At 32.1% G+C, this 25256-nt stretch overlaps 1 protein-coding gene across 1 annotated transcript; it reads left to right on the top strand.

Moving 5' to 3' along the window:
• The first annotated feature begins 18361 nt into the window (after nt 1-18361).
• On the top strand, nt 18362-19259 carry LOC145052061 (calmodulin-like protein 3). The gene has a single exon (XM_078999870.1). It carries the CDS (start codon nt 18589-18591, stop codon nt 19042-19044), a length of 456 nt encoding a protein of 151 aa, XP_078855996.1. The 5' UTR covers nt 18362-18588; the 3' UTR covers nt 19045-19259.
• The last annotated feature ends 5997 nt before the right edge of the window (nt 19260-25256 follow it).

Here is a 25256-nt window from a genome sequence, read left to right as displayed (position 1 = left end):
CCTTCGTTTTCCCACCGCCAACAACGAGAAAGAAACTTAAGATGGTTCACAGGAGATAGGTTGCTCCATTTACCCCTGTCAAACACCAAAGCCCAAACAACCACTTAGGTATATTGATTTTGTCAAGAATCACAAAAAAATGAAGGAAGAAGGTTATATGTTGTTGATCCCGTTCATATTTTATGTGGAAGAGGAGCCACCCAAACAACCGCCATGGTCGATGACTGTCATGTTGCCTTCGTTCTTTCTACTTTGGCTCAGATGTCTTCCCTCTTCAATCAATCAAGAACCCGGGATAACCTTCCTTTCTCCCATTCGACCGCGCAACAAAAATGCCCCATGTGAGCTGCTACTGCCGTCAGTTCCTCCCACCAAACCACCACTTTCCTACTCCATGTTCGCAGTGGGTATCCACCATCGATCCACCCCTATTATTGCATTTCGTTTGTTTTTCCCTTATTTTGATCGAGTTCTTTTTCGTTTTCTTTTCTTCCAGTCGAACTCAATAAACAAAACACTAACCTAAAGTCGCTAATCTCCTCCGATTTGCACCTCACGGCTGGAGTAGCAGAGGAACAGATTTCGCATATCCCTTCCGAGGAAGAAGAAGCGTAGAGATGCCTGAGCAACCTTGTTGCCTTCGTTCATCTTCTCCTTCTCGATCAGACGAGGATCGAAGTCCTTTTCCCCCAATTCACATCGACGACAACGTCAATAAAAAAAATGAGAGGAGGCAGAAATAGAATACGTATATATTAGAGGCTAGGGTTAAATAATTGGTCAAACAAATTTTTATGGTAATTTCCATGAATTAAGGGATTTTATTTTAATTATCATGTTAAAGTTACATAATTACCCTTATTACATTTTTTAATTATTTAATTATTCCTAAATTCCTATTAGTACATTCATGCACACAATAGTTGCTAGAAACATTTGAACCTATCTCTCTCTCTCTCTCTCTCTCTCTCTCTATATATATATATATATATATATATATATATATATATAAAAAGAGACCTTGAGGTAATTCTCATCAAGAGTTATAGTATGTGTTTGTGTGATTGGTATATGTGTATGTGTATTTGTATATTTGGTATATGTATATATGTAAATGATAATTTGATAGTTTGGTAATTGGCAATTTGATAGTTAATTTGATATGTAGATAAATTGGTAATTGTTAGTTTGATTGTTGGTTTAATTTAGAATGTTTATGTTGGTTCGTTGGTTTGTTAATTTGATTGTTTGTTGAGATGTAGATAAACTGGTAATTGGTAATTTGCTTATATTTTGGTAATTGTTAGTTTGGTTGATATTGATAGTTCAACTTATAAGTTTAAATGTTGTTATTTATTATATAGTTGCAGAATCTTCGATCGATGCTTAACAATCCGACGTGTAGTGCGGAGCTTCTAACATGGCTTGTGGCCAATAAAGCACTAGATGATATCGAGGGAATGAAGATGATGTCACGTTGGATTAGTTGTATCTTTTGTTAGACATTGTAGTATGACATAAATTTATAAGACTTTTGTTATTTATTATGGTACTAGGTGTAAAACTCATGTATTATATGATTTCATTTTAAAGAAAAAATATGAAATTCTAAACATTTGAGAAGTTTGAATTTATAAGAAAAAATAGAAAAATATTGAATTATTAAAATTAAATTGCTTGTTTTTTTAATTAAACAAATAATTTAGATAAATAAACAAAGGAAACTAATGAAATTTTAATTTAGAAAATTTGAAATTATAAGAAAGTAAATTAATGAAATTGATATGCATTTATTATTACATTTATTGTAATTATTACATTTAAATATTATGTGGAAATTAATAAAATGAAAAAGAAAACACAAAATTCCATGTGGAAAAAAAATTAATTGAAAATAACCATAAAATGACATGTGACAAAATCAATGAGAGTGTGAAATGTGTCAAAAAGTTCTTTATTTATTAGGGAGGATATGTATGGTATTATAACACTTTTGGTACGTAAGTGGATGTTGTTATGTAATCGTTTTTCTACATTTTAGGTATTAGTTTGTCTATGTTTAACGTTATCACGTATCTGTTTTTCGACATCCGAAAAGGACCGATTAAAAAAACAATAACGGCGACACTAATACCGGTGAAAAGAGGCAATACTGGCGATTTTGAGCAATACCGGCAAGATATGCATTAGCGGTGTTCTTTAAGTAATCATCGTTAAAGGTATTAGCAGCGAATTTGATGATCAATAGCGGCAATTTTTTTCGTCGTTAAAACCCTCTTTTCTTGTAGTGACCTCCCTCTCACCCTATTTGTCTCCGGTGTGCTACCACCACCACCACCATTTACTCCATCGATCTCCGTCATTTGTAACTTGGTTTTAAATGTTCAAACTCATATATGCTTACAGTTTCACCGGATCATTTATACCATCTTCATCAATGTATTCTTAGGGTTTCACCGGACTAAATCCAAGATTTGTATAGGGATGATGATCGGAGATATTATATGCAGGGTCGGCCCAAAGGGAGTTCAAAGTGTGTCTTTGAAAAGGGCCACTAAGATCATGGGCACAATTTTTTTATTGTGAATTATTTTTTTGGCCCAAATCATATTAGGTTAGGAATGTATGAGCCATCAGGTGAGAGTAATGACGAACGACGCAAGATGATGAACGGGAATTAGAAACGACGGAAAGCAGGGATCATAATTTCTTCAGGAGAAGAAAACATCGCTTTGGTTCCTACATTCTCATTGACTACTGATGGTTAGTGAATCGTCTAGGCTCCATCGCAGCAATGGTCTCCTTACTTTCTTCTTCATAAGCTTTGAGTTCTTACTTCTTTTTTCTTACCCCCATCTTCACCGGTCCTCAAAAATCAGTTAATGAAAAACAAATTGGGAAGCCTTGTTACTTCAAAAATCAAAAATCATAACTTCACAAGCAAGTTGACGTTTACTTCAAAAATCAGTAAACCATAATTCAAAAGGTAGAAGGTATTCTTATTCCTCGTAATTTATTTATAAGAAGTAAATAAGTTTTTTTCTTTCATTCTTTCTCGAATTCTCAAATTTAGAAGATTTGAGGTTCCGAAAATCATATCTAATCAAAATTTTAGAAGAAAGCAATCCTCTTGAGGTGCCGAATATATGAAGGTATATTCATAATATTTTATGAGAACTTTTTTATGAGAAGCAAATCAAAGTATTTCTTTTCTGAGAATGTAATATAAGAATTTTTTATCATAATTTTTTTATCAAAAGCAAATCAGAGTATTTCTTTTCTGAGAATGTAATATAACTTCAAATTTCTGATGTAACACCCATTTCCTGGTATGGTACTATTGGATTTAATTTCATTTATTAATTTTTGGGATTTTATCTAGGCCACGAAGTGGTGATGGAATGACTACGAGGTGGCAGCCCGATTCTGGAAAACACGCATTCGTAAACCTCCACGACATGGCAAGATCTTGGCCACGACATGTTCAAAACCTTAGATTATGGGATTAGTTCCCTATTTAAAGACATTGGCTTCTAGGGTTGCCTCATTTGGAAGCCTACACCCTCTGAGAACGACCTCCACCCAAACCCTAGCCTCTTTGTGTGAGTTTTAAGAGTGTGAAGCCATTTTTTTAAAGCTTGGAAGAAGAAGGAGTCCATCTTGTGGTTTTTTAGCATGACTTTGGCTTGGATCTAGCATCTCCATCTCATTTCTGACCTTGTGGAGGTATAAAGTCTCAACCTTGTTAATTGTATCTTTAGATCTCGTGTTAGGTCATTTTATGAGCTTTTTAGTCTCAATCTTCTTATCTTTGGAGTTTGGTGAACTCCAGAGCACTTGAGTGCATTATCTTACTTCTAGACCATGGTGTCGGTTGGAAAGTGGTCTTGCATGACCTAAGGTTCCATGCAATTGGTGCAACCATTAAGAGCTTAGGATTAGAGATATTAACTTATTGGGTTGTCTTAATGGATAAATTTGGAAATTTTATCTATCTAGACCTTAAGGGGAATCAGTTTTAAGCTTTGGGGCTCTTGGATTAACTAGATGAGAGCTTAATCTATTAATTTGTTTCTACCAAGTTCTCACAACGTTGTGGCTAGCCTGACCGTAACTGTTTGTCGAGAAGGTTCCACGACATGGCCAAAGGATGACCACGACGTAGAGGTTAACTGACATTGACTTTGACCGTTGACTTTTGACCAAGTTTGACTTTTGGTAAAATTGTTAGTTTCAAAAGGTAGAATAAGGGTTTACCTTATGTGATTCAGTAAGTGGTGTGTAATACCCATTTCTTGACTGTGTGAGCTGGTTAGCTGTTGACTGCATTACGAGATGACTTTTCTCACTATGCTACATAGGATGCTAGTTGTCTTTGTGATACTTGCATGAAAGACCAGGGTTTGGCCCCTAACATTTGTATGAAAGACCAGGGGGCACCCTGACATTTTCATGTAAGACCAGGGTTTGGCCCATGGCGATTTTATGGAAGACTAGGATCTTCCCCAAGTACTTGTACAAGTAAAGATAATGATATGGCCCATGGAAGGGAGTAAGACTATGATTTGGCCCATAACATCTTTACAGGGTTGAAATAGATATGTTATGATATGTATGGTGTGTGGTATTTTACGTGGATAAAGCCCAATTTTATACTAGTGCACTAAGCTTTGTGCTTATGGTTTTGTGGTTTAAACATTTCAGGTACTTCTTCTGATTCCAAGGGGAAGAGTCTGGCATGATTGCATCGCATCTACAGGAGATTTCATACTTACGATTTTATCATTACTTTGATGTTATTGGAAACGCTTTTGATACTATCATTATCCTTAAAAGCAATGAATGAATGTTTTGGTTGATTTAAAAACAAAAATTTTATCTAGTAGTATCTTTAGGACGTTGCATCTTTTTTTTTCTTTGTAATTTGATTTTTACTTTCTGATTTATGAGAATGTAATAATGACATGATGTAATCTGCCTTTTTCAATTCTTTTAAAGCACAGAGGTGTTATACTTTACTACTTGAGTTTATGAATCTAGAACCAAGAAGGAAATCTATAAAATGATCGTCACGATTGAAAGCAACATTTTGGATAAAGTTATTTATGAATGAATTATTGAAAAATTTGTTTCCAGAGATATTAGGACTTGTTTCAAGTAGAAACAAAAAAAAAATTATATTATTTTATATGAAAATCTTAATTTATATATTTTGCAAATTGTTTCCTTAAAATTTTAGATCTTTCAAGTTTAGGGTCTATTTTTTGTTAAATTGCACAAGGCCTCCAAAATGTCGGGCACGACCCTGATTACATGATTATAGGTGCATGGGAGGAGGTGAGGCGGCGGGGGTGCATCATGGTGTGGTGTAGTCGGATGTACGTCAAGTTGTCGTTGTAGGTGACTTTGAAGTTGTCGACATCAGCAATGGGTGGCTTTAAAGTTGTTGGCGGCAAAGGAGGGAGATGGACCCGACGTCGGTTATGAAGAGGGGGGTAGGTGATCGTTATTGGTGAGTCTACTATATCTTTGACCCATCTAATTTTTCAATATTTACTACAAATTATATATCTGAAAAAAGTAAGACCTAAAAAAATAAGGGACCTATCTTTTGTTGAACAAAAAAGAGGAAAAAAAAGGGTATGTTTAAAAATTTTCATTAATTTTAAGGGCTAACTGTGACTTAACTAATAATTTAAAAGTTGATTACTTGGAGCATTTTTTATTCTAAATTCACTTTTGTAGACATATATTTATAAATATTGTTGTTTTTAAAGGTCCAACCCGTTCGGTTGAACCAATTTTTTTGATAAACCGATCGGGTTCCACTAATTGCAAACAAACAAATTTTGTTGGATAAAAAACTGGAAATAAGAATGGTTTCCGCTTCAATCGATCGAACCGATCGTTGCGGTCTGATTTTCATAACTATACTTTTATCGATCTGGTTGAACATTGATTAGGGAACCACGTTAATTTTTATTCTAGACTAGGTGGGTGTTTGGCTTAGCTTTTTGAGATGAAAAGTTTTTTTTGGAAAAGTTGCAAAAAGTCACGATTACTTGACTTTTTCAAAAAGTTGATTTTCCTTATATGAAAAAGTGGCTTTTACAAGATCTTTATGTATTTACCAAACATCTTTTAACTTTTATCTTCTTCAAAAAGCTAAAAGATGGTTTTAAAAGATAAAACAAACACCCCCTAGGTTTTAACCCGTGTGTTGCACAGGAATAATAATTAAATTTACATAATATAAAAACAAAGTCAATAATTAAAATTTTGCAATTAGTTATTTGAATATGAAAAGCAAAATTAGGAACTTCCAAAAGTAATCGTCTACATAAAAAAATCAAATATTTTTTTTTATTTTTATTAAAAAAAAAAAAAAAAAAAAAAAAAAAGAAGTTTCATAATTTCAAAATTTGTGGTGATAAAGCTATCCTTCCATGAAAAAAAAAAGCATTCAATATTTAAACAAAAATGAAAGACATTTATATAGCAATTATATAATCTTAGAAACAAAGTCCCACATTCGTAGTGACACTCTCGAGTTCCGCATTTTTTTAGATGAACCTTTCAATGAGATTGACAAACCAAATAGTTCAAAACACCCTTGTGACGGCAATACACATATACAATCTAAAACAAAACAAAAAAAAGTTGTCACGTTGGACTTGCATGGGCATCTAAACAAATATATAAACTCGATTATTGAAAGATAAATGTCTACATGGGAGAATAAAAATAAGTCAATCAAATGTGTTCGAATATTATGACTAAGCTTTCCTGCAAACTTCTTACCCAATATATTAATAAAACAAACAATTCAACTGATTAAAACAATACACGTAAATCGCATTCTGTTACCCATTGGCACCCATTAAACTTGGATCAAAATCTAGTCATTCTTCATAAACATGAAATCAAAGCATAGAAACAACAAATTAGGTAAAAATTATAAATAACTTGTGCTTCCCTCCAATCTTTTGTACAAAAATGTTTATTTTCAGCATTAAAATCAAATTAAACACTGGGAGTTTAAAAATGTCCATTAAGTAGGACTAACCTTTAAATCCAAGAACTTATCTTCTTTAATACCTCATTCTAGCTTGCCCTTCAAACATAGGTACGTAGGGAGTACCATCTTTGCTTCGATCGGCTCGTGCTTCATCCTAAAAGCCAACAGTTAAAGAAAGAAAAATAAAATCATGTGATGTATGATTATGTTCAACTATTATCTCTAATCTTCATCCAAATGAAATATGAAACAAATCATTGGCCATGTTTAAGATAGAATGGCTGGAAAGAAAGTCAGAGAGCTAATCTAAAATCTCAATAATTTGAAGGGAGTATGATGTTGATGATGCAAAAGAAGCCTTGAGAATATGCATGTCCTCAAAACTTGTTGTTGATGTGTATGGTGTGTCTTCATGTGTAACCTTAACCAGTTACATAAAACGTCAACTCAATCAAATATGTTAAGAAACTATTAAATATAAACAAACATTGTAACAATTGGAGAAATTAGTACATGCCTTTTAATGTTTAGGCATTGCGATGGAAGAATGTATATGCATTTTGATTGCAGTTGGAAAGCACTGAAGCATTGAGAATAAAGGATTCGGGTGTTTCTATTCTTCAATATCAATCTCAAAAGAAAGGAAAATTGGTCCTAATTAAAAGAGGAAGAGAAAAAAAAAAGTTAGAAGAACAATAAAGGGCTTTGTTGCTTATCCCTTTAGAGTGTTGATGGCAATCTTGACAATTTTACCCCTTACCAACATAATATATCAAAGAGAATGTAAAGTCGACACCTGAGAAGAATCGAAGTACAATAGTTAAAAATGAAAAAAAAAAAAGTTAAAATTAAAAAATAAATAAGTAAAATAGTAGAATATATATGATTTGGATTTTCTTTTGTAGGTTTCACAATTATTTCTTTTTATGTAATCTTAAAAAAGTTCTTGGACAACAAAACATTTGCCCGATACAAATACACAATTATTTCTTTTTATTTATTATATAGTTGCAGAATCTTCGATCGATGCTTAACAATCCGACGTGTAGTGCGGAGCTTCTAACATGGCTTGTGGCCAATAAAGCACTAGATGATATCGAGGGAATGAAGACGATGTCACGTTGGATTAGTTTTATCTTTTGTTAGACATTGTAGTATGACATAAATTTATAAGACTTTTGTTATTTATTATGGTACTAGGTGTAAAACTCATGTATTATATGATTTCATTTTAAAGAAAAAATATGAAATTCTAAACATTTGAGAAGTTTGAATTTATAAGAAAAAATAGAAAAATATTGAATTATTAAAATTAAATTGCTTGTTTTTTTAATTAAACAAATAATTTAGATAAATAAACAAAGGAAACTAATGAAATTTTAATTTAGAAAATTTGAAATTATAAGAAAGTAAATTAATGAAATTGATATGCATTTATTATTACATTTATTGTAATTATTACATTTAAATATTATGTGGAAATTAATAAAATGAAAAAGAAAACACAAAATTCCATGTGGAAAAAAAATTAATTGAAAATAACCATAAAATGACATGTGACAAAATCAATGAGAGTGTGAAATGTGTCAAAAAGTTCTTTATTTATTAGGGAAGATATGTATGGTATTATAACACTTTTGGTACGTAAGTGGATGTTGTTATGTAATCGTTTTTCTACATTTTAGGTATTAGTTTGTCTACGTTTAACGTTATCACGTATCTGTTTTTCGACATCCGAAAAGGACCGATTAAAAAAACAATAACGGCGACACTAATACCGGTGAAAAGAGGCAATACTGGCGATTTTGAGCAATACCGGCAAGATATGCATTAGCGGTGTTCTTTAAGTAATCATCGTTAAAGGTATTAGCAGCGAATTTGATGATCAATAGCGGCAATTTTTTTCGTCGTTAAAACCCTCTTTTCTTGTAGTGACCTCCCTCTCACCCTATTTGTCTCCGGTGTGCTACCACCACCACCACCATTTACTCCATCGATCTCCGTCATTTGTAACTTGGTTTTAAATGTTCAAACTCATATATGCTTACAGTTTCACCGGATCATTTATACCATCTTCATCAATGTATTCTTAGGGTTTCACCGGACTAAATCCAAGATTTGTATAGGGATGATGATCGGAGATATTATATGCAGGGTCGGCCCAAAGGGAGTTCAAAGTGTGTCTTTGAAAAGGGCCACTAAGATCATGGGCACAATTTTTTTATTGTGAATTATTTTTTTGGCCCAAATCATATTAGGTTAGGAATGTATGAGCCATCAGGTGAGAGTAATGACGAACGACGCAAGATGATGAACGGGAATTAGAAACGACGGAAAGCAGGGATCATAATTTCTTCAGGAGAAGAAAACATCGCTTTGGTTCCTACATTCTCATTGACTACTGATGGTTAGTGAATCGTCTAGGCTCCATCGCAGCAATGGTCTCCTTACTTTCTTCTTCATAAGCTTTGAGTTCTTACTTCTTTTTTCTTACCCCCATCTTCACCGGTCCTCAAAAATCAGTTAATGAAAAACAAATTGGGAAGCCTTGTTACTTCAAAAATCAAAAATCATAACTTCACAAGCAAGTTGACGTTTACTTCAAAAATCAGTAAACCATAATTCAAAAGGTAGAAGGTATTCTTATTCCTCGTAATTTATTTATAAGAAGTAAATAAGTTTTTTTCTTTCATTCTTTCTCGAATTCTCAAATTTAGAAGATTTGAGGTTCCGAAAATCATATCTAATCAAAATTTTAGAAGAAAGCAATCCTCTTGAGGTGCCGAATATATGAAGGTATATTCATAATATTTTATGAGAACTTTTTTATGAGAAGCAAATCAAAGTATTTCTTTTCTGAGAATGTAATATAAGAATTTTTTATCATAATTTTTTTTATCAAAAGCAAATCAGAGTATTTCTTTTCTGAGAATGTAATATAACTTCAAATTTCTGATGTAACACCCATTTCCTGGTATGGTACTATTGGATTTAATTTCATTTATTAATTTTTGGGATTTTATCTAGGCCACGAAGTGGTGATGGAATGACTACGAGGTGGCAGCCCGATTCTGGAAAACACGCATTCGTAAACCTCCACGACATGGCAAGATCTTGGCCACGACATGTTCAAAACCTTAGATTATGGGATTAGTTCCCTATTTAAAGACATTGGCTTCTAGGGTTGCCTCATTTGGAAGCCTACACCCTCTGAGAACGACCTCCACCCAAACCCTAGCCTCTTTGTGTGAGTTTTAAGAGTGTGAAGCCATTTTTTTAAAGCTTGGAAGAAGAAGGAGTCCATCTTGTGGTTTTTTAGCATGACTTTGGCTTGGATCTAGCATCTCCATCTCATTTCTGACCTTGTGGAGGTATAAAGTCTCAACCTTGTTAATTGTATCTTTAGATCTCGTGTTAGGTCATTTTATGAGCTTTTTAGTCTCAATCTTCTTATCTTTGGAGTTTGGTGAACTCCAGAGCACTTGAGTGCATTATCTTACTTCTAGACCATGGTGTCGGTTGGAAAGTGGTCTTGCATGACCTAAGGTTCCATGCAATTGGTGCAACCATTAAGAGCTTAGGATTAGAGATATTAACTTATTGGGTTGTCTTAATGGATAAATTTGGAAATTTTATCTATCTAGACCTTAAGGGGAATCAGTTTTAAGCTTTGGGGCTCTTGGATTAACTAGATGAGAGCTTAATCTATTAATTTGTTTCTACCAAGTTCTCACAACGTTGTGGCTAGCCTGACTGTAACTGTTTGTCGAGAAGGTTCCACGACATGGCCAAAGGATGACCACGACGTAGAGGTTAACTGACATTGACTTTGACCGTTGACTTTTGACCAAGTTTGACTTTTGGTAAAATTGTTAGTTTCAAAAGGTAGAATAAGGGTTTACCTTATGTGATTCAGTAAGTGGTGTGTAATACCCATTTCTTGACTGTGTGAGCTGGTTAGCTGTTGACTGCATTACGAGATGACTTTTCTCACTATGCTACATAGGATGCTAGTTGTCTTTGTGATACTTGCATGAAAGACCAGGGTTTGGCCCCTAACATTTGTATGAAAGACCAGGGGGCACCCTGACATTTTCATGTAAGACCAGGGTTTGGCCCATGGCGATTTTATGGAAGACTAGGATCTTCCCCAAGTACTTGTACAAGTAAAGATAATGATATGGCCCATGGAAGGGAGTAAGACTATGATTTGGCCCATAACATCTTTACAGGGTTGAAATAGATATGTTATGATATGTATGGTGTGTGGTATTTTACGTGGATAAAGCCCAATTTTATACTAGTGCACTAAGCTTTGTGCTTATGGTTTTGTGGTTTAAACATTTCAGGTACTTCTTCTGATTCCAAGGGGAAGAGTCTGGCATGATTGCATCGCATCTACAGGAGATTTCATACTTACGATTTTATCATTACTTTGATGTTATTGGAAACGCTTTTGATACTATCATTATCCTTAAAAGCAATGAATGAATGTTTTGGTTGATTTAAAAACAAAAATTTTATCTAGTAGTATCTTTAGGACGTTGCATCTTTTTTTTTCTTTGTAATTTGATTTTTACTTTCTGATTTATGAGAATGTAATAATGACATGATGTAATCTGCCTTTTTCAATTCTTTTAAAGCACAGAGGTGTTATACTTTACTACTTGAGTTTCTGAATCTAGAACCAAGAAGGAAATCTATAAAATGATCGTCACGATTGAAAGCAACATTTTGGATAAAGTTATTTATGAATGAATTATTGAAAAATTTGTTTCCAGAGATATTAGGACTTGTTTCAAGTAGAAACAAAAAAAAAATTATATTATTTTATATGAAAATCTTAATTTATATATTTTGCAAATTGTTTCCTTAAAATTTTAGATCTTTCAAGTTTAGGGTCTATTTTTTGTTAAATTGCACAAGGCCTCCAAAATGTCGGGCACGACCCTGATTACATGATTATAGGTGCATGGGAGGAGGTGAGGCGGCGGGGGTGCATCATGGTGTGGTGTAGTCGGATGTACGTCAAGTTGTCGTTGTAGGTGACTTTGAAGTTGTCGACATCAGCAATGGGTGGCTTTAAAGTTGTTGGGGGCAAAGGAGGGAGATGGACCCGACGTCGGTTATGAAGAGGGGGGTAGGTGATCGTTATTGGTGAGTCTACTATATCTTTGACCCATCTAATTTTTCAATATTTACTACAAATTATATATCTGAAAAAAGTAAGACCTAAAAAAATAAAGGACCTATCTTTTGTTGAACAAAAAAGAGGAAAAAAAAGGGTATGTTTAAAAATTTTCATTAATTTTAAGGGCTAACTGTGACTTAACTAATAATTTAAAAGTTGATTACTTGGAGCATTTTTTATTCTAAATTCACTTTTGTAGACATATATTTATAAATATTGTTGTTTTTAAAGGTCCAACCCGTTCGGTTGAACCAATTTTTTTGATAAACCGATCGGGTTCCACTAATTGCAAACAAACAAATTTTGTTGGATAAAAAACTGGAAATAAGAATGGTTTCCGCTTCAATCGATCGAACCGATCGTTGCGGTCTGATTTTCATAACTATACTTTTATCGATCTGGTTGAACATTGATTAGGGAACCACGTTAATTTTTATTCTAGACTAGGTGGGTGTTTGGCTTAGCTTTTTGAGATGAAAAGTTTTTTTTGGAAAAGTTGCAAAAAGTCACGATTACTTGACTTTTTCAAAAAGTTGATTTTCCTTATATGAAAAAGTGGCTTTTACAAGATCTTTATGTATTTACCAAACATCTTTTAACTTTTATCTTCTTCAAAAAACTAAAAGATGGTTTTAAAAGATAAAACAAACACCCCCTAGGTTTTAACCCGTGTGTTGCACAGGAATAATAATTAAATTTACATAATATAAAAACAAAGTCAATAATTAAAATTTTGCAATTAGTTATTTGAATATGAAAAGCAAAATTAGGAACTTCCAAAAGTAATCGTCTACATAAAAAAATCAAATATTTTTTTTTATTTTTATTAAAAAAAAAAAAAAAAAAAAAAAAAAAAAAAGAAGTTTCATAATTTCAAAATTTGTGGTGATAAAGCTATCCTTCCATGAAAAAAAAAAGCATTCAATATTTAAACAAAAATGAAAGACATTTATATAGCAATTATATAATCTTAGAAACAAAGTCCCACATTCGTAGTGACACTCTCGAGTTCCGCAATTTTTTAGATGAACCTTTCAATGAGATTGACAAACCAAATAGTTCAAAACACCCTTGTGACGGCAATACACATATACAATCTAAAACAAAACAAAAAAAAGTTGTCACGTTGGACTTGCATGGGCATCTAAACAAATATATAAACTCGATTATTGAAAGATAAATGTCTACATGGGAGAATAAAAATAAGTCAATCAAATGTGTTCGAATATTATGACTAAGCTTTCCTGCAAACTTCTTACCCAATATATTAATAAAACAAACAATTCAACTGATTAAAACAATACACGTAAATCGCATTCTGTTACCCATTGGCACCCATTAAACTTGGATCAAAATCTAGTCATTCTTCATAAACATGAAATCAAAGCATAGAAACAACAAATTAGGTAAAAATTATAAATAACTTGTGCTTCCCTCCAATCTTTTGTACAAAAATGTTTATTTTCAGCATTAAAATCAAATTAAACACTGGGAGTTTAAAAATGTCCATTAAGTAGGACTAACCTTTAAATCCAAGAACTTATCTTCTTTAATACCTCATTCTAGCTTGCCCTTCAAACATAGGTACGTAGGGAGTACCATCTTTGCTTCGATCGGCTCGTGCTTCATCCTAAAAGCCAACAGTTAAAGAAAGAAAAATAAAATCATGTGATGTATGATTATGTTCAACTATTATCTCTAATCTTCATCCAAATGAAATATGAAACAAATCATTGGCCATGTTTAAGATAGAATGGCTGGAAAGAAAGTCAGAGAGCTAATCTAAAATCTCAATAATTTGAAGGGAGTATGATGTTGATGATGCAAAAGAAGCCTTGAGAATATGCATGTCCTCAAAACTTGTTGTTGATGTGTATGGTGTGTCTTCATGTGTAACCTTAACCAGTTACATAAAACGTCAACTCAATCAAATATGTTAAGAAACTATTAAATATAAACAAACATTGTAACAATTGGAGAAATTAGTACATGCCTTTTAATGTTTAGGCATTGCGATGGAAGAATGTATATGCATTTTGATTGCAGTTGGAAAGCACTGAAGCATTGAGAATAAAGGATTCGGGTGTTTCTATTCTTCAATATCAATCTCAAAAGAAAGGAAAATTGGTCCTAATTAAAAGAGGAAGAGAAAAAAAAAAGTTAGAAGAACAATAAAGGGCTTTGTTGCTTATCCCTTTAGAGTGTTGATGGCAATCTTGACAATTTTACCCCTTACCAACATAATATATCAAAGAGAATGTAAAGCCGACACCTGAGAAGAATCGAAGTACAATAGTTAAAAATGAAAAAAAAAAAAAGTTAAAATTAAAAAATAAATAAGTAAAATAGTAGAATATATATGATTTGGATTTTCTTTTGTAGGTTTCACAATTATTTCTTTTTATGTAATCTTAAAAAAGTTCTTGGACAACAAAACATTTGCCCGATACAAATACATATAAGCAAATTATATGAAGAAAAACATGAATCTTTAAAAAATAAAAATCACAAAATACTTTTTTGCAGCAGACCAACTTTATAGGTATAAAAAAAACAGGTACGCAATTTTAATTATTTACCAAGGACATCACGGTAAATATAGAGTATGAAGTAAATTACACATACTCAGACTCAAAAAATGAATAGATGAGGAAGTACATGTGATTCAAAGCTATCAATTCGGGCAAAAATAAACTTAAAAGTCTAAACTAATTGCAGGAAGAAGTGGATGTAACATACATGGGCTGCAAAAAAATAATTAAAATGTATAGCTTCAAATTTGAATAAAAAATGAATTATGGTTGTAATTAGGGATTTATAGATATTGTATGTGATCAACTTGATAGTTCACCTTAAAACCGCTAAACTACTATTTCGAACATCAGAGGTATTTGATCCATTTATCAAAAATTAATTTTAGGGTTTTAATTTTGCAAAAACATATTTCTAGCAAGACATTTCTCTTCTCTTAGAAGAATATAACCTTGACTCTACAACAAATCAAATTGGGTATTATTTACATGCTAAACATTTTTCATGTCATAAGGGCTAAATAGTCATATTATCATCCCCTAATCAAAGAGAAGTCAGAGTTGTGGAACGTAGGGCTGAAGTTAACTTGTTGTTAGATTCATGTCTTCTATATATAATTCATTTTATCCTTGGGGCATTGGACAAGATTATCAGAAGTTCTAGTTTCATCGACTTTTGAACACTATCCTTTAATCTTTTGTTGTTTGACAATATACTCACTTCGCCCCTTTCCGCACGTCAAAAAATCTTCTAACAATATAATGGAAAATAAAATTAGAAATAATATGTTGTAAGATATGATAAGAGATAAAATATATATTATCTGTAACACAAAAGATTTCTGATTCCATCTTCAAGTCATCTATAATTAAAGATGATTATAGTCAATCAAAAACTCCATCAGGTACCTTCAAATTTGAGTCTAATCATTAAAGAAAAGAAAATATCAATGTTTATCATTTACCACGCTTACTTCATGGATTGTTTCCGAACATCTTAAGAGCCAAATAAAGACCAAAAGTATGTTTTAAAATTGGATTCATGAGATGAATTGTGAAATAATTTTTCATAAAAGGTTGAATGGAACATACAATTGTTCAAGTCTTGTAATAAAATTTCACTAAGGCATTCCGTCGACCACCTCGTATGCATTCTTACAATGTTATCTCTCAGCTCCTTATTATCAGTTACCTATTGTCATTTATAAACAAAAAGTATTCCAATTTCAAAACAAACAAATGAATTTAAATGTATACATCAAGAATATGACCGACTGTATTAGCTTTAGACATTCACAAATCATAAATTATGTTTTACACACACGGACACACACAATGATATGTGAATTCGATGATTAACAACAAAACATAAAAAAAGATTAAAGTGCTTAGCAACAATCGACTGAGACTGAGACAGAGAGATGAGAGGTTACCGGAATAGGATTGTCTTCTAAGATCGTCAATCGAGTTAGAGAAAATTGAAATTAAAAATAATCAAAAACCTTTTTAAGTAATTTATTCTTAATCGATTGTTCAAGAAAAAAAAATCCTTATACTGTCAAATAAAATACATACATTTGGTGTTCCAGAACAACTTTTCGTCAAATAAAAGCCCTATAACTCGATGGTGTCTACATTGATCTGAGATGGATATGGATCATGGAGAAGAAGGTCACAGAATCGGACAAGTAAAAACGGTGGAGTTTGCATCATAAATATTGGCATTGAATACTAAAATGCGGATTTATAGGATACTGTGATCTCGAATACATCAATGATCTATCCTAATAAATGAAAATGTTTTTGCCAAATATCATGTTCTCATTTAGTTTGACACATGACATTTTGTAGGATTTTTTGATTTTTTCTTTTTCCACTTGGCATGTTCTTGTGCTTTCAATTTTCTTAAATTTAAAAGTAAATTTCATATTTTATGCGAGTTTATTTATGTTATGTACAATCATTAAATTAAATTTCAATAACCATACCAAAAAAAAACGTACAACTACAAATTAGACAATAATCAATTCTTCCATAATTAAATGTTTACACATCATAATTTTCACTTATACAATAACTTTTTCAAAAAAAATGTTATGGAATCCAATTATAAACAAAGAAATTAGTTTTCATTTATTAGGCTAGATATATTGAAAAACTTGATCCTTATTATTTTATATTCAACTTTTTTTAATAAACCCGTGTAATACACGGGGCTCACACCTAGTTTGGATATGATTTAAAGGGTATTTTCAAATTAGATGCGTTTGAATTTTGTATAGTTGCTTTTGATTTCACCTATTTTTTATATAAGATCAAATATTGATAACTGAAAAGTTGATTTATTGGATATGATCGGAGATTTCAGCAATTAGCAATGGGCGGGAAAATCAGTGAGTAAAATGTTGGAGAACTGGTGGCAAGTTAGTGGTGTAAAATATGGACACGTGGCATGTAGGTAGAGGTGGCAATCGTGTCGTGTCGTGTCGAAACACTAAACGGGTTGAAAGTGCTTGACCCTAACCTAACTCATTTAATTAACGTGTCATGTCGTGTCAATCCGTTTATTTTTGTGTTGGGTTTCGGGTTAGGGCTATACCTTGAAATATGTCGTGTCTTGTGAGGTTAAAAGATTGGGCATGTTGAAAAAGTAGGAGTTTGGTAGGCGGAAATGAAAAACTAATTGTTTTGAGGCAGAATAGACGAAGTCATAGCAAGTTTAGATGACAAAATTAAAAGAGTGAGAGTTGGGGAGGCGGATGACAAGGTCATGAGGATGTGAGAGTGGTGAAAGAGACTGGGTAGTTTGGGAGAGAATGGAAAAACTGAAATGAAATTTTGATCTAGACGGCTAAGTAATTTCAACATTACAAAACAATTTAATTCGAAGGTTTTCTTTTACTTATGCTTTTGGTTTTGTATATTTCTAGTTTATTTAAATAATTCAAAAAACTTGCATATAAATAAACGGGTCATTTTTGAGTCATATTTGAGTTGAAATTCTAAACCCTAACCTTGCTCATTTAATTTTCGTATCGTGTCGTGTCAACCCGTTTATTTAAACGGGTTGAAATATCTGACCCAAACTCGTTTATTTCATGTCGGGTTTCGTGTCGTGTCAATTTTTGTCACCTCTACATGTAAAAGAGGTTTTTATTAAGTAGAGAGATTCGTCCCGGTGAGTTTATACTTTTTTATGTAAATAATAGAAATGACCCCTCAATTCTATATCTCATGTAAATAACATAAATACCCCTTAACTTTATAAAATAACAAAATAACTTAAAAGACCAAAGGAGATGTATAATGGTCACTTTAAAATATTTAAAGAAGATGGATTAACAGAAACCGGACAAAGGATCACCAACCGTGATATATTTTTTAATTGTAAGGATCATTGACATCAATTTTTTCAAAACCACAGGCACCAAAACTGTAACTTATTCTAAATTCTTTTTGTTGAGTATGAAATTTTGAAAATAGCAAATTGACTACAATATTATTTACCAAACAAACAAAATAAGTTAATAACATTTAACGAAATTCGAGGATGTCCACAAATTGTCCCTCGTATATTTTCTCCTTACTTTACTCTCAACCACAAACCCCGTCAGTTTTACCAATTCCTCCTCAATAAACCCTCTAGTCTACCTTTGTAACCATTTTGGCATATTTTTCTTCTCTTTTTTTCTTACCCCGTAACTTTTTATATCATAATTATGTTCTTGGTAAACCATACTTATCTTTGTTAATCCCTCTCTTTCCCCTTTGGTCGTTAATAATTGCTCTTGTAAATCGTTAAACACGTTCAACACAAATTAATTAACGTGTTGTTATTTCCATCCAAGATGGATCCAGCTGAACTACGTCGTGTTTTCCAAATGTTTGATCGCAATGGTGATGGAAAGATCACAAGGCAAGAACTAGCAAACTCTCTAGAAAACCTTGGGATATATATACCAGATGATGATCTTGCCCAAATGATTGAAAAAATCGATGTCAATAAGGATGGGTTTGTTGACATGGAAGAGTTTGGTGAGCTTTATCAGACGATATTAGGGGAGAGGGATGAGGAAGAGGATATGAGAGAGGCGTTTAATGTGTTTGATCAAAATAGAGACGGGTTCATCACTGTGGAAGAGCTTAGAACTGTATTGGGTTCTCTCGGGTTAAGGCAAGGTCGAACCGTTGAGGAGTGTAGGCTGATGATCAAGAAGGTCGATGAAGATGGTGATGGAATGGTTAACTTTAAAGAGTTCAAGCAAATGATGAAAGCCGGTGGTTTTGCGGGTTTGGAGACTTGATTAATTATTCATCGAATTAAATTAGTTTTATTTCATTCTCTGATTTAATTCTCTTTTATTGAACACTGTACAGATATTCAGCCTTGATCTTAACAAATATTCATTAATATATAAGCTTATATGTTACTTTTTAGATTCCATACTATTCGTGTGTTACCTTTGATGTTAAGTTGTTAACGTTGTCGCTTGAACCCCCTAAAAGTGTTGTTTTTAAAACATCTTTTATGATCTTTACATTTGAATACATGTCTTGAACTATCGTTTTGATAACTCTTTATGTAGCTTAATTTAATACTTGATGATTTTTGCTTTATTTTCAACTGGTTTGGAATTTTTATTTTTTCATTATAATTGAAAATCACTTGAGTTCGACTTTATCATTAATTACAATAGATAAATGCATAAAGGTGTTTGGACGTGCTTTAACAACTTCTAACAAGAAATCTAAAATCTCATAATTTAAACTACAAAAGTCATAACAAGTTTAAATGCAATGAATTATTTGATTATTGTGAGTTGAACTCATAATAATCAGTTTTAACATTTATAAACAAATCTCTCTTTAGTTGTTCAATTATTTCATGCCAAATAATCAATTTTATATAAGCCGAAACAAAGCTTTTTTTTTTCCTAATTCATTATGATATGGTTAGTAATTTGCTATCAAAGGACAAATTATAGGGTTAGGTATCACACCATATAAACATGTTACATTTGTGTTTCACCATTGTCCACTCTCCACCATTCCAAATCATCTTCATCTCATAGGATAGTTTAATGTGAAAGAAAGCTCAAAATGGAGTTACCGAGTGGAAATCGTGTCATGTACCTTACGAAAAGGCGTCGTGTAATGCGCTTATCTGCATTGAAAATTGTTTTGTTTGTAACATTTGCATATGGACTCAAAATCACACATCATTTACGTCTACTGTTAGGCGTGTCAAACCCAACAAATGATAAAGATACAATAGACTCTAAATATAGGGACGGAGCCAGAATTTTAATATAAAGGGGGCTTCCATCGTAATAAGATATTAAAAAAATTGTATCAAAATATCGTAATAGTCATAAAAATTTAAAAAAAAATTTTATAAAGAAAAATGAACATCTAAATAGGAACTACATCAATTTTTGTAAGAATCAATCTTAAAAAATTCATATGATCATAATCTTTTATTATTGTCCATTAACCTTTTATTATTAGAAAAAAAAAAAACTAATTAGAACGTAAATACATATCATATTATGATTCATTTTAGACTTCATTTTAAAAGAATTCAATTAAGTAAAATTTATTAGAGTATAAGAAGTATGTTGCTTATTGTAAGTTATGGTCAATTTTGTTTCAAATTTACACTATGATAATAATAAACCAAATTATCTATAATAAATTATTAATTAAATATTAAAGAAAACAAAAATATGTGATAAGAATTAAAATTTACCAACCATGTAGCTAGTAACTTCTTGATTGAAACCTAAATAAAAATAGCACTATCTTTGTCGAATTAAAAAGCTTTTATGAATAAGAATTAACGAATTAACATGAATGAGGATAAAATCAATAGGAAACTAAAATAAAAATAAAAATAAATTGAGTGGAGGTCGTGTTACTTAAAGCAGACGTGTGCCTAAGATAATTCACATACAATCATTGGATATTTTTTTCATATAACATTAGCTTTTCTAAAAACAATTGAGAGAGGCTTCATCTTAGTAATAACCGATGGGGGATATATATTTACTTACGAGCAATGTTTTAAAAACCTGTTTTTTTGGTTGAACCGGTATGGTGACTGATTCCTGATTCAATCGGTTTAAGCGGTTCAACCGTCGGTTCAACTGGTTTCCATAATTTTCATCGTTTTTCTTATTTTTCTAAACACACATAAACATCCACAAGTTTAAACATTAAAAATACATATAAATACAAGTTGAAAATCAATCTAAATACATTAAAAACACATAACTGTAAGTTTTACATCAATCCACAATCCACGTACATCAATAATAAATAAACAAAATATAGTTTTAGATGAATACGAACGCATTAAAAAACTTTATAAAACTTACCATGTGCTTTTATTGAAAGAAATCTAAATAGATGTGAAAAAAAAAACCCAAAGTTTGTTATGAAAATGATTCATTTTTATGTGTTTTTATTTAATTTAACCAGTTCAATTGGGTTTTTGTAAACACCGGCCGGTTCATTCCGGTTCAGAAATAGACATAAAACCGGTGATAGTTGAACTACTCTCTTCTCCGGTTCCCGGTCCAACCGGTTCGACCAATCAGTTCAAACTGATTTTTAAAACATTGCTTATGAGCATATTTTATATTAATATAAAACTAGTGTTTTAACTTTTAAGAGAGAATGAGGGGGGAGAGCATCTAGCAGCCCCCCTATTGTCTCCATCCATGTCCAAATACACTGTTTTATTACACTAAAAAGTAGTACAAGGCAAATAGGGTCGATCCACAGAGATACGAAACAAAATTTATACCTTTTTGCACAAAGTACTTTAGTCACAAAAAAAGGGGGGGTTGTATGCAAAGTATGAAATAATGTATATAACAATCTACTTTGAAAACATGCAGAAAATTAAATAGATTTGTGAACAAGTTGTTGAAATGGTTCTAGTTTTAGTTCTCAATGTTGTTGTTTAACTTGATTATGGATTGATGCAATTCATGATTGCTATTCTAAATTGGTGTTGAAAGAGATTAACACTCTCTAATACCTCTCACTTGCCAAATTATCTAACCAAAATACGCTCTTTGACTAGACATAGCTTTATTAATTCAATCTAAACACACTCTTAGATTGTATTGAAAAATTACATTAACTTTTGTACAAGCTTCCCAATAATGTTCATTTTTTCTCGTACGCTCGGAAGTGTGAAAACATGTGATATATTTTCTACAATAAGGAAACCTATTGTTTATTACCAATCATTAACTTTATAAAATGATTAGGTGCCCTAAAAGTTAGTTAACTACAAAAGAATTCAATTCATGTAAGTGGCCAATTAAACATAAATCAAGTTAAAGGATTCTAGTTTAAACACGAACATATATAATCACAAGAATAGAATCATAAATCAAATATCAAGCCATATACTTCAAGTCAATACCATCAAAAGAACACAAGCACATTAACACACAAGATTGCACAACATCAACAACTCTTATTTATTAAGAACCAATTGGTTTTCAAGTAAAACTTACAATCCAAAACCTCACTACATAAATTTATATTCTCTCTACAATGATCCTTACTACAAACCACTCACCTAATCTACTCACAACTTGATGAACAGATTAAGAACAGAATATAAAACTCAATAATTAAGAACTAGAAACCCTAATAATGAGAGAAAGAAAATATCAGTATGAAGATGAATGTGTGTGTATTCTTCTACAATTGCCATACAAAACATCACTTTATACATCTAGACAATCAACCGGATCACTAACTTTTAACTAGGTCGGGTATAACCCGCGTGTTCCATATCTTTACCATTTGATTACTCCAGTCCAACACTTACACAAAATACACACAATAAATCCTCCTGCACCAAACCATAACAAACACAACACAAGTATATATAAAATAAATAACCAACTAAATATTAAAAGGATATAAAAAATTTATAAGTTTGAAATATTAAATCCTTATAATTTAACAAGTCAAGCAATCAACATTTTTTAAACAAGAACTAGAAATTAGGGTTTCTTATCCACACATGGCTAAGAACAAATCAACCAAAAAGAAAAATGGAATTAGAAATGTTTAATGCTTACAAATGGAAATCAAAGGTGTTTGCAATGATTAGTAATCTTCAAAAGCTCCCAAAATCGCCCTAGGTTGCTCCCAAAACCGTCCCTGATGAAAAATGATGACTTCCCTTATTTTATTAGTTGCTCATGTTCTTGCCATAAGACCACGCGTTTTTAGCATGGCCATGCCTTTTTACCATGTGTTTTTAGCATGGCTATGATTTTTGACCATGTGTTTTTAGCATGGTCATGCCTTTTTGCTAAAACTCCAAAAAATCTTCAGACTTGGCTCTGTATTCGATTTAGCTTCACCACGAGTCATGTTGCTCAAATATGTGATAAAAAGGAAAAACATTACATGAGTCGCTGTGACAAGGCCAGTGTTTCATACGTAGTCCTTTGATATGATGATATGCAATGACTCGGGTTATGTCTTCATGTTTTCTTCCATGGCATGACCAGTCCATCTTCTCTTCATGCTTCAATGCTCCAAGCTCGCCTTCATAGTTCCAATGCTCCAAGCTCCATAATGCCAACAAAATTAATCAAAAATAGTGAAATAGCAGTCATTCTGAATAAAATGTGCAAGTGCCCAAATAATTAACTAAAAAGCAAGAATTATGAAGTAAAATGCAATGAAAATATAGAAATAGACGTGCAAAATAGGTGCATAAAATGTACCTATCACCTACATTCATATTTTATCATAAGGAATGATTTGAAATTGTAAAATTTACATTTTGGAGTTAAGATCTTAATAAGTGGCTTATTGTTTGCTAAATTGTGGACTAATGTGAGTTACCGGGAACACACATCCCCTCTCTTTGAATTTTGTTGAGTTTTCCTTAAATAATTTTGCTTACTACTTGAATACTATGTATGTGTGCATTAATAAAATATCATTTTTGTAAATTGGTTTGATTATAAAACCAAAAAACTTATGTTCTTGAAAAAAAAACTTAAGTATCATACTTATGTATATTATGCTAGGATGGGTGTGACTATGTGCTCATGTGAACCCATAAGGAAAATTGTTTATGGTTTTGTTTGTGACTAGATTAATTTCTAGATAATCCTCTCATGCATAAGTAAAGGCTCACTGCCCATTTGTGGCCTAGGGTGATGGGTCATAGTGCCTAGTTTGTGGATGTTAGTGAAAAAGTTGACGATGCCATCTATCATGAGCTCTTCACGTATGGCCATCAAATTTGTTTCGAGATGGACCTACAATTATTAGGTAAAATGTTACCGGTTTCATCCTTCATTAGCTCTACGTATTTTTATATCGATGGTGAGTTGCAGTTATAAGATTGACAACGGGTGGGAATAGTTTTATGCTTTGCACTTAATTTATCTTATAACTTTGGTTTACCCCTTCTATGTAAATTGTGGTACTTAAGTGTCCTTTTGAAAATAATATTTCTTAAAGTCAGTCTTTGGGCATATTAGACCCTTGTTTTGATTGGGTTATTAAACCCAAGTGTTCTATGTGTAAGTTGGATTGCCATCCCTTTACTCTTAATAAACCAACCTCATGTAACTCACTAAGAAAATTCATTGCCCAACTTATTTTGACGTTTTTTTAGATGGAAGACCCTAGCTTGAGTTAGGGATTGGCTTGGACTTATGTGACATCCCCATTTTCTCGGCTCGAAAATACCTTTTCTTTATGCTTATTTTAAAACAATGTATTTTTTATAAATGCGGAATTTGTCCCATAAAATTATTTCAAAATAGATTTTGTTCATTGATTATTAAAAACTTGGGATGTCATAACTGATATAGAAACATAAGCATAAATTATCCTTAACATGCCCTACAACATCTTAGACAAATGTCCTACATTTTCTCGAATCTCTCATCAAATCCAAACATCATATACCTTTGTACCGCTACCTGTGATACAAAGAAACTGAGTGGGTTAGGTTGGGAAACCTAATGAGTACATAAGGTTTTCAACCTATTAAATTCTTTAATTATACAATTCATATCAAACAATTAACCCGATGACACATCCATGTTTTCTTATATATTCATCTCTATGGACCTATCCTAAGGATCGTAGCTAACATCGCATAGACAGTACCGCTTTGGGATTCCTCCACAATACATGTCAGCAAGGGGTAGAGTATATCGCATGGACAAGTACCTCATCACCTACAGGTTGTGAACCTGTCAGTGTTCCACTGGACCGTCTAGAATAGTTAGTGGTTGTCATCTATACTATGTTAGATGACTACATCGCAAGTAAAAGTCATGACATCTCATAATCATCTCTCATCGCCCATCACTACCCGATATATATATATATATATATATATATATATATATATATATATATATATACACACACACACATATTATAAGTAGGAAAATACTTATATAATTAAATCAAGTAAAATCATGTCATATAGGTTCATCTAACACATAAT

Source organism: Lactuca serriola, chromosome 5 (genome assembly GCF_051521515.1).
Source record: "Lactuca serriola cultivar US96UC23 chromosome 5, Lser_US96UC23_V15, whole genome shotgun sequence".
Taxonomy (NCBI): domain Eukaryota; kingdom Viridiplantae; phylum Streptophyta; class Magnoliopsida; order Asterales; family Asteraceae; genus Lactuca; species Lactuca serriola.
Note: the sequence above shows the minus strand (reverse complement) of the source record. Positions and strands in the feature narration are given on the sequence as shown.

Excerpts from the sequence above, each read along its gene's own strand:
- LOC145052061 (XM_078999870.1), top strand. The coding sequence starts at position 18,589 with ATGGATCCAGCTGAACTACGTCGTGTTTTCCAAATGTTTGATCGCAAT.